Genomic DNA, 12195 nt, shown 5'->3' with positions numbered 1-12195 from the left:
TAAACTTACTATATTACTCTATTGGCACCAGTTCTTAATAAGTGTACAAAGTTTGAATGAAATCGGTTCGCGGGAAGTAGGAGAAAAACGGGTGTGAGTTACATACATACAAACATACAAGTGAAGCTAATAAAAGCGTGTTAAAAATACTTCAGGGGCATAAGTGTCATATATTTTTAATTACTTAAGAGATTTCGAAGGAACTCCTAAATTCACATTGATTTCATTTAAATGACGACACTGGTCGCAATCTTAAACTTAAAAGTTTTATAAATTTACTAGCTGCGCCCCGCGGTTTCACACGCGTAAGTCCATTCCAGTTGTCCAGCTGCGTACCAAATTTCATTGCAATTGGTTCAGTAGTTTTTGCGTGAAAGAGCAATAAACGCACACACATCCTTACAAACTTTCGCATTTATAATATTAGTAGGATAGGATTTAATCCATATATTTTCCTTACTTTAAAGATGCCTTTATATCCCTCTTTTTGAAGGCAGTTATTATTATCATTGTGCTATAATGACCTGTATGTTGTTGCATTTGTCTCCTAATAGTAGATTTGTGCATTACACTATTAGGTGAGATTAAATTTTTTGTTTATTCAATCTTGAATATGACAGTATTTTTTGCGTTTGTGTGTTGTGTAGTGTTACCTCGTAACTTTTGACTAGGTAAATCTATATTTATGATTCTTTATTTATTTTAAAGTGGCCTAAATTTGGTCTAGTTTAGACAATTGGAACGAGGCTTGGTATTTTTTTTATAATTATACTCTCTTAGTACATACAATAGATGCGATAAAATAAAATACCTGATTTATACAATACAATACATGCTACACAATATTTGCACAAAATGTAAATTCTTCAAAGGATTGATCTCACTTATAAAACCTCTTTGAAAAGATTAACCAGCACCAGGCCCTTATTATAGTAATTACGTTTCCATCAATAAACTTGGATTAGATTACGGGCAAGTTAATGCATCTCAGAGGGCCATTAGACACCGTTTATGTAAATTGTCCTCCGAGTGCCATTTATCATTAGCTGTCTATCAAATGTGTTGGAAGATGGCATTATGTAAATATACCAGCACGTCTTGATTATGCGGGATTAATATCTTAACGCTAGGATGTTGTTTAGAGGTTTTAGTGTTGAGTTTAGATCGTAGTAATGATGTAAAGCTTATTGCTTCGAATATTGAAATTGTATCAATACTAAATTAAGATTGGACCACATGGCCGACACCAGCTATCAAATAAAATACGAATAATGAAAAACGGTTCACTCAGGAAAAAGTTATAAGTTAACAAACACAAAGAAATATTGTCGAATGCAGCGTTTTTATGGATTCATTTTTGGATAAGAGGCTAAGAAGTGGTAGGCTATAGACATAGGCATACGCTAATCTAGGCTAGATTAAAAGTAAAACATCCCACTTTCACGGGAACTCTTTGTAACGACGCGGGCGAAGCCACGGGCAAAATCATGTTAATTTGTATACCAGCATTTGAGTTTAGTTACATATTTTTTTATTTAGCTGAAAGTATACGACAAAAAAAAATATTCGATGAAGCCAATTATTATTTATATAACAACTCATTATTTATACAATAATTATACCATTAATTCCATTATAATGGGTTTGGTTTAGCTTTTGCGTGCACTAGTTCAACAGAATAAATCCTAGCTTAAACCCATTGGCCTAAAAGGGATTCGAAGCGTGATGTGTGTACGTTGGATAGCCTTTACTATTATAATTTCATCATAACTAAATATATAAGTAATTTCTAAATTTTCTATACTTTATATATAGGTGTTAAGAGATTATGTTTTAGAATAAAATAATACAATCCACCATAAATATATAACAAATAACTACAGAACAAGCAAAATACAAAAATAATTATATATACTTATGAAAAATTCTTAGTATTGTTTTCACTTACGAAATCTGACATAGATATCCACGGCCGGGGATAAAGCTACCGACCAAAACCCCACTGTGTTCCGTCGAGCTGCTTCAGAGAAGGGAGCTGTCCACGGGAGCTGGTTAGTATTGTTTACTGGGCGAATGCTATTGAGATTAATTCTTATTCTTGCAAATAACTATACATGTATGATATAGCAGTCCGCCCCGGCCTCGCCCGTGGTACATGTATAGAAAAGTACTTTTGAATTCGGTCGGAGATAAGCCCGTACAAAAAAACAAACAAACTCCTCAGATTTATAAAACAAAATCGTTTGAATAATATAATTCAATTTATTGTTTTTTTTTTATATAAATTACATATAAATGAAAGAATTTTCTTACACTTCCCTTAATATCTGCGATATAAAGCTTGGAGTCTCAGTAATGAAACATTTCGTCAAATAATCTCTAAGTAAAGCACCTGACGCCGCGATGAATGGAGAAAATTTAAGTAAATGCGCTTAGACGGAGAGTCGAAGGAAAATTAAAAGTTCAAAAAGTATAATGTAACGGAAATTTCAAATAAATTAATTGCTGTTAATGTTTATTAAAGATTTTATTTGAAGAATTTGTTATTAATCAAATAAAAATGAGAAATATACTTTATCGTTATAACACATAACATAATACTATACGTAATACAAAACATAGTAACTTTATACTAAGTGAGGAAATAATATGCATACATTATTTATTATTTTATAGAATTAAAGACCAATAAACTTAAAATAGACGTTGAAAACAAAGAAAATAATAATAGTAAATCACACAATCGTCTCTCACACTCAGCAGGCGACACGTCGCGCTCATTACGTCAAAATCTTCTAGAAGTTTTCAGCAATATGGCGTCTTTATTTTAATTCCCGCCAAATAACTCCCGCTTTAGCTATAAAACATATTAGCAAACGTACGTGTGACTTGGGTTAATGAGAGGAAATCTTGTTACGTGAACGCGGAATTTAAAGGCACAGTTTAAATAAACGTTTTGTTAAAACAGCGTCTATTATGTCACAGAGTATATTTATGTCTTGGCGTTATAGCTATGCGACCTTTGCTTCGCGAAAAATGGCGGATGTCGGTGTGAAACTGTTAAACGCCAATTATTGTTTATTATGCAATTCAATGAAAGTTCTTTAAGAGAGTATTTAAATAGCTTTGTAATTACCATTTTGATCCTCTTAATGGCTCCTTAAATAGTTCATCGTTGTTTATTTACGTCTATTTTCAATTGTAAAAATTGAACTAAAGTCGTTTAAATTATTATAACTTTGACGCGCATTAGATGACTAATAGACTATTAATAGTAAGATTTATTTCTGATATTATACTATATTATACTTTCACGTTAAAAATTTTTAAAAGACACCCAGAAAGTATTACATAAATGTGTGTATCCCAAGAAATGGTTTCAATCAACATTGCCAAAGCAATTGTTCGGCGTGCGATAAATTAGCCGCAATATTATAGAAGGCCGGCTATTTGTGAGGTCTTGGTCGTTACACGGGGTTATTAGAGCACTAATCGTGGCGATTTCGGGTATCCGAAGTGGACGTTAGTCACCGATATTGGAGCGATAGGACGCAGATGTGCGTAATAGCCAGGTACAGCTCCTCACTCCGACTTCTTTATGGATGAGAGATATTCAATTTAAGTGTTTGGGGATACTAAAATATTATACAAACATAATGATAACGGATTAATGCGTAAGTGTTTGTTATACGTTATTGATAGACGAGACAAATTTGCAAATTTATGTCAATTTTATTTTTTGCGTTATATTTGACGTGATCACTTAAAATAAAGAAGGGTTTCTTTAAAAACGTTATTAAAATATTTCATTCGATTGCTCAATATACATTATTCAAATCTATCCATATAAAACTTTAAAAAATTTAAGCCCCAAAAAAACATTAATTATCTATGGTAAATTACGTGTAATCAATATTAAATTAAGATTAATGTAACAAAAGTACTTATTATGTCTATGCAACGTTAAACAAAAGAAAGTATAATTCGCATATTTCCTAGATTTTAGCATTCAACGTCCTTGCATTATGCAGGATACATTTTTAAAGAGAAGGAAGAAACAATAGTGAAACAGATTTAAATATACTCAGGAGAAAGCAAGCCCGGGACAAAAGGAAAAAGGTATTGTTGCAAGTCCCGGGAAAGTGGGTTAGTTGTTATTTAGTATGAAATGGTTGCACATTAGCTGTATCTTTATTCCATTTATTTTTAATATTGTAGAGTGGAGGTGTTTATGCAATAGTGAATACATAGTTTAGTATTGTTTTTAATGGGACTTGATGAGCTAAAAGTGTGTTTTATGATGTAAGTATATGATCCACTGCAGTAACAATCAGAGAAATGTATTGTATGCTTCATTTAGAAAAAAAAAGAAATTTCTAGAACATTTAATAATCACGGCCGAGAACGTTAATTCGTTAATTCTAATATGTAATTAGTCAATGAAACGTATGACTTATTGTAGAATTTGGACAAGTTTAATGGACTCAAATTGTTGTGAAGAAAATTTTAACTTTAATCATCCAAAAGACATTAAAAAATAAATACATGTAGTATGCAAAATAAATAGCTGATTATATTTGAACAGTAAGAGCCATTAAATTGATTTCTTATAATTTATTCGAATTATTATAACCTTAATCTTACGTTTTCATTTTGCCAACGAAGTGTTAAAGCCAGCCGAGTTGAGCTCTCACCCTATAGGATTTTAAAGAGAAGTGAGAAGAAAATTGAAGTGGGTGTAAAAACGAGAGGTCTACTTTGAGTGGTCGCTTTTAAGGAGTTCGCTGTGAACGATAATTCTAGTTGGAAACTTTCAATGAAGCAATAAAAATTTATGCTGCGAAAGAATTCCTGTAAGATGTTTTAAAATAAAATATTTCAGCCTGACAAACTACATAAAAAAAAGCTATGGATTTTATTAAAGTTGACAATAATATACTTACATCCTGCTTCATATTTTCAGAAGACTTTTTTAAATTACCTAAGGGTATATTGACCGTTGGGATCGAATCCACGTCCCACTTGAGGGCATGATCAATTCACACTTGACGCTGTCGAGTCAGCATCAAAAGTAGGCCGCAAGAACAGCCTTAAGTTACGAAAGACTACTTTTAATACAGAATTATTCGAATATATATATTTTTTTCTCAAGTTAAGTGCCAGTTTCAAATAAGTAGATTTTTAACTACCTTTTCTATTTGAATGGATATCTTAAAATTTAAAGCAGCATTAAAAGAAATGTATATTGCAATCAAAAGAAAACCTTAATTATTACTACACATACCTGTAAATACACCTACCAGTATCCACGTGATTATTGTGATAAGAAATCCGATTTTTTCATTGTAACGACTAATAATTGACATTGCATTTAGGAAATGCGATGCATTCGTCAAAACTACAGTGCAAAGCCAAAACAGCTATATGTATCTTCTGAATAAGAGGCGCAATCTTTCTGATATTCATACAAGACGAAACAATGCGTATGATACTAGCTTTGATACTAGTTTCCGCCTTCGGCTTCGCCCGCATAGTCTAAGGAATAAATCAGTCCATAGTAATATTTCCACCTATTCCCGTTTCCGTGGCTTTTTCGGGATAAAAATTATGATACTTCTCGGGTCTCAAACTATATCTATACTAAACTTCATGCAAATTGGTTACAACATTCATAATATTAATAGGGATGTAAAGATACATAAGACGCAACATTTTGTACTCAATTATCGCTTACACTTACACCACACCCTTGCGGTTCACAGCTGCGAATGGTCTCACTAAAGCGGAAAATGGCTTACATTGTTCTATTGTAGAGAACTCCTTCGCCATTCCGCCTTTTTAATATTAGTTTCTAACACACGCTTTTATGAGCATTTCTTTGATACTTTAAAGTAATGAAAACGTGTGGTTCTATGAATGAAGTGGAGTTTTGTTGAACTTTCGTTTCGTGTTTAATTTTCTTTATTGGTTCGACGATTTAAGACTTACACAAAATATGGTTTTCTGTTACATTTTTAATGTTTAATGTATTATTACAATCATTTAAATTGATATAATTAAATAGATATATAGGTGTTTAAACGTGTGATATTCAACATTAATAATTATCAAGTCATTACACGTACATTATTGCAGTATAGACATAGACTGTTACGGTCATATAGAGAACTCGAAAAAGTACACTAAGGTTTCGTAAGAAATTTTCTCTACGTGTTTATAAAATATTAATGCAATATTAACGAAATGGGTCACCGCTGAACGCACCTGTGGTCGCTGAAACGCACCGAGGGTGTGGATAGAATGTTCGTATGATAAGAGCAATGGATATAAAAGCAACCTATGATGTGTAAGATGTTTTAATGATAAGAAATGTGTCTCCTAGTTAATATAAGCTATTGTAAATATGATTTTAAATTCCGTTTAGCGGACTGGTTGTTGCTGTATAAACGTTTGGGTTGGATGTACACAAAAGCCTTATTTACATTGTTTAAGTATTTCACTTCTCATACGTGAAAATATTATAAATGTTAATAAATAACTACATTTAATTTTAAAATGAGATCTTAATTTTAAAACATCCTAATATTCAGTAATTTAAAAATGCAGTTTTACAGACGATATACGCTAGCAAAGATGCTAAAACGATGCTACTAACGTTTTGTATTTTATTAACCATAGACCAACCGTTTCCGCATTGCGTAGATGAACTTTTCAACCTGTAACACTTTATAGGTTAGTTTTAGAAGCGTTGCGACACCCAATTACGGAGTGCGGAGACTGCGATAACGAGAGGTCACGCTGAGGGTCACGGGATTATAAACTTGGTACGAGCACGCACGCTTCACGATTCCGTTCTAATAATTCATTTGGTGCTGATTAAAATGCGGCTAAATTCATCACAAGTTATGGTATTTCTTAAGATTTATTGTTAGACGTTTGATTGGTGGAATAACAGCTGAGAAATGACGCAGAAATGCAATAGCTAAGGAAGTATTGAAGGTTATAGTATTTTACCATTCATGGAATACTGAATGGCATTAACGAGTGATATAACTCTTAGTGCTTATACATTTTTATAGTACTATTTCTATGATATTTTATGGTCAAGTTTTTTAGGCACAGCGTATTTCTCATTTTCAGTCTCGAAAATTTAAGTAAATGAGGAATTTTAGTATTTCTTAATTATGATATCAATAACTACAATTTTGTATTCATTATTAAATTAGGCAATCTTGGTACATAAGAACGAAGAGCCAAACCCAATACAGGGATAAGTCAAAGGAAAATAAGGGTACATTAATAAATTCTAAGTCTTATTCCTGCATTTTCACATAACCAGTTTCAAATTAACTCTTATCATATTGCCTTGCCACCTCACGTATGATAGATGTTTCAATTCATAACCCTAACCATTAGTAAAATAAGATCAACAGTATATTATTTTGCACAATCATACGACCTGATTCATTGGCGTCAGCAATTCCTCCAATGACTCACCGCATGTGTCAAGAACAGGAGGGTAGTCGTACATTTTTCAGCTGTCAAAGGGCAGTCATTACTTAATCATTAGTCATCACCTTGAATTCATTGCGTGGGGTTGAATTGGCGTGTTTTGCCAATACGTGCATGCTTCACGCATATTTATGAGAGCAATTTTAAATATAGAATGATGGGCATGATGTGGAATGTGTTTTTTACTCTATACAATAACCACAGAATAAATAAACTTTCAAAACAATGAAAAATATCTTTAATAAACTTTTACCCAGTATATACCCGGTAAATAAGTGTATAATCTATGGGTTCCGTATTGGAAAATAATAAAGAATTTTTTTTTTAAGAATTGTTTGACATAACAATACAGTCAGCTTAAAAATACAACACCCATATTTCAATTTATCGAATAGAACATATGGTAAATCTCAACAAATTAAAAGCTGGAAAAAATAACATTACAACTGTAGCATGTTCAACAGATAAATAATCTTAAATCTACTCACAAATAGACAATCACCAAATACAAATATATACCGAAAAGTAATTATTTTAAAATTGAAACACGCGAGTAATAAATTATAGGGTTGAATTGACGGGTAGCAACCAATTCACGTGTTTAAAGTAATCGCTTCGATGTTTGGCCTAAGTTAGGTACGGGCGGGCAAATTGGGAGCTACTACTTACTACTACTGACGAAAATTATTACTGCATATTTATGATTGAATAGTGTACCATGAGTAATTGTTATTTAACATTACAATATTTATTTTTTACTTACCTATTACAAGCGAGTTTACTATAGCGAGTATTAAAGTTCTTTTTAGTTAGTTAAAATTAATATTCAATTTACTTAAATATATAACTATAATATTTCAAAATGATTAAACGCCTTTCCGACTTTTTTCCTTCAAGACTCAGGTTATATGTACGCTTTAAATTATAAACACACTGACATTGACATGATTCTTTTACGAAATTACGAGATCCATCTTAAAAACTTTCAATTGTATGATTATTAAAATATTTATCTTAAAGGGTCCTTCATTTTTCACACATGAATATAAATTTAATTAAAATTTACAATTTCGAATTTAAACAACAATTACAGGTACATACGTAACAATAATATAAACATAATTCATCATTGAATTATTTGCGTCGTAAAATTAATTCGAGCTCACACATCGGGCTGATTTAATTAGGGTTTACAGGTTTTAATAGGCAAGATTTACGAGAGAGCTCATCTGGCCAGGGGACCGCGTAATTTGTGACAGAAGGGATAACAGACTATAGCATGCCGTACAGCCGTGGGTTGCCATGCAAATACTACCCACAGACTATCTAAACAATGTGAATGGGTTACACGTTTGAAATAAATTTCGTGTTCGTTCGTGGAAAACGTAATGCAACAGTTTATAATGTTTTATAATGTTGCAGTTTTAATAAATAAATAATTTAGTTGAATAGGGTTTTATATAGGTGAATTTTAATGATATTTTATGTAGGTTTTATGATAATAAACAATATCGATATCGCGCGTTAATAAGAAAAATAGATTGGGACTTTTGAAATTCGCTCGTTTTCACAATATTTGATAAATGAACTATGAACTGTCGTTAAAAAGCAAGCTTCTTATCTTTTGTAACCTAAGGTGGTTTACACTTTAAGATTACATTATGAAAACAGCGGCCGTCCCAACACTAGATTACCAATGACGCGGCAAATCCCCAAAAACATTGCAATCCACCCTCACAATGAAACCAGTCTCGGTCGATAAACTATCGTGACTGGCAGCAGTAAAAACATTGCCTGTACGAAAAAAAAAATGTTCAACGAAAAAAACATTAAATTATTCGTAATAAGCCCGCGGACGCCAAAACTTCGGTGATCGACCCACGTAATAACAAATTTGTTTTCTAGATTTTACGCATGGGAAATACGTGAATGCAAAGTGAAAATTATGTACGAGCCCATGGATTGTATTGTTTCATTAAAAATATTGAGGTGTTCTTGGATCCTGTGGAGTTTTTCTGTGCATGTTCCTTTTATGTACATTTTATACAAATTGCAACGAAGATTTTTAAATTAACGTTGAGTTCGATACGAAAACATTAGCAATTCAGAAAATAAGGTTTTAATAATATACCTTATGCAAGAAATTCAAATTTCAAATATGCCACATTTAAAAAATATACCTACGTAAGCTGTCAGAATTCAAAAAAGGTTTTCGACAATGAGGATCGTTGGGAGATACAGAAAACGGAAAACGACGTCAGAATGTTACAGCTGAGGAATTCCATTCGGGTTTATTGGAAAAGTTAATTCATTCGATGCGTCTCGAGACTCAGCCCGGTGAATTATGATTTTGCATCTGTGAACGTTGGCGAGTGATTTCCATTGATTTTTGACAGGAAAATGTATTATATTCGCATTTCTGAACGTTTTTAATATATGTCGATGTTTAGTATGAAAAAGTAAATAAAGTTTATTATTTTATCGTTATTCCTTTTCTTCAGTTAAATTTAGTAACTGAAATAAGAATAATAGTTTCGTACCTGCCTTACCTTTTCTGTTGTGGGAGTCGAGCACGCTTCGGCACGAATTGGGCCAGCTCGCACCGGGGAAGTACCACACCCCCACAGAAAACCGGCGTGAAATAGTGGCATGCCACTGTGTTTCGTACGGTGAGTGGGGGAGCCGGAGGCCCGTTTCCTTTTCCTCACCCGTCCCAGTCCATTCCTTCTTTCCAGTCGTTAATCCTTTCCTTTTCCCTTAGCCCATAAAAGCGGGCAGCGCATTCACGGAGGTACTACATTTGCGAATGTTTATTGGCGGTGGTGATCGCTTACCATCAGGCGAACCACCAGCTCAGCTGCCCGCTATGACATAAAAAAAAAAACCTAAACCACATTTGCACTACACAAGTTGCTATAAATAAATTTGAGTTTGAAAATACTTATATATTTACCTTTATATTTAAAAATATTGTTACCGTTTGCAAAGTAATGACATAAAACATAAAACTCGCTCACTACTTCCAAAACAATTCCCTACGATGATCTTCGCTTATCTGTTCACTCCACAAATAATTAAAGTAAAATAACGCAGAGGTTTAAGGAATAAGATTTTAGAAGCATGTGGATTATAATTAATAAGAAATTACAATGTCAACATTTGTATCACAACAAATCTGTTTTACGTTGTATGATGTTACATGTATTGTTAATTAAATGTATGTACTACATAAAATTTATTAAATATAAAGAAATCAACTTCCTAATAAAAACTCCTTAACGTCTTTACTATTCGAAAACTTTAAAAATAGAATCCTGAATTCCCGCCCTTTTTCAATTACCATCTTCTTCAACAGTTAGTCGGTATCTTATAGGTCCAACGTTTTTTATGTTTCCTCTTTTAAAATCCTATAAGCAAATACAAGAATCTAGCGCGACTTTGATCCACGACCGAAATGAAGTACGATTAAGAAGATTGGCCTTCTTTGTTTTGTTCCCTAGCTTATTACGGTTATCACTCTGGATTACGAAGTTATTATGAGGAAAACGTTAAATGAAATTACTTCGTTGACTTTAGAAGATGCTCGTTTAAACGGTGTTCGTTCATTTAATTGGAGGTAAGAAATCTTACGGGAATAAGCCTGATTAAACTAATAAAACAATCAAAATCTTTGAAGTTCGTTATTTAAATTTTTAAATGTTGTTTGTGTATTAAAAATAGCTCCCTACTAAGCTATCCGAAATTACATCGGAATTATTATTATGTTCATTTAAATATCATGACAAAAAATATAATTTTGACCGTTTGTGTGTGTTTCCACGAACATCATGCAAAAACGCTATATAAAATTAAGCTTGGTGCTATATAAGTGAAAACAGTTTTTTATTGGTAAATTTGTAAAGAATAGAAAAAATTAATTCACGATATGGGATTGGAAAAAACCTTAAGTAAAACCTCGAAACATATTCCATAAAACTGGAGTTATAGAGACAAATGTTTTTAACTCGAGGCAAAGTGGGTCTAACATAAAAATACATAAAGTTCAAGATGCAACAAAACCCCACACAAAAGTAAAACTAAACAGTTCTTCAGTAACGATAGCCATTGGTGTTTACTATCAATTTCGTATTAAACGTTCTGATAACATTGGACTCTAGTAACAAGATGTTGTCTTTTACAGAATGGAAGAAACCGTACGATCGCTTCTGCAGCACAAGAATCGAGTGGAAACTTTGAAGCAAGAGAAAGCGTCTTTATCTTCAGCGCTGGAGGTGAGTTTCATATCTCGTTGTTCATTAAATATTTGTGAAAACGTAACGGAATATTTATGGCGTCGGTGCAAAAATATGTGATTGACGTTATCACTCAATTCGATAACTGTAGTTAATATTATATTGAATAGAGACACAAACTCAAACCCAAACATTTATTTATTCAATTAGACTTCTTATAGAAGCACTTTTGAATCGTCATATTACACAGTTTTAACATTCACCACCGGTTCGTAAAGCAGTATTCACATAGAAGAGCCGGCAAGAAACTTTGTAGTTGCTCTAAACACTAAAAAATTAAAACTAAAAACTAACAAATAGATAAAATTAATGATGTATCGATTTTCCGTTCTAATTCGCTTTTAAATACATAAAAGCTTTTAATCTACATTTACATACATTAAGGGCTTTA

The 12195-nt window shown here is 32.4% G+C and overlaps 1 protein-coding gene across 4 annotated transcripts in view; it reads left to right on the top strand.

Annotated features, from left to right (window-relative positions):
* LOC119834762 overlaps positions 1 to 12195 on the top strand; it is a 307955-nt gene that overhangs the window by 274593 nt on the left and 21167 nt on the right. For all 4 annotated transcript variants that reach the window (XM_038359236.1, XM_038359235.1, XM_038359238.1 and 1 more), the window contains one exon: positions 11693 to 11783. In XM_038359236.1, the coding sequence (XP_038215164.1) occupies positions 11693 to 11783 (91 nt within the window). The remainder of the gene's footprint in view (positions 1 to 11692; positions 11784 to 12195) is intronic.

The sequence above is a fragment of the Zerene cesonia genome, chromosome 20 (assembly GCF_012273895.1).
Source record: "Zerene cesonia ecotype Mississippi chromosome 20, Zerene_cesonia_1.1, whole genome shotgun sequence".
NCBI lineage: Eukaryota > Metazoa > Arthropoda > Insecta > Lepidoptera > Pieridae > Zerene > Zerene cesonia.
This window is presented reverse-complemented; position numbering and strand designations above follow the sequence as displayed.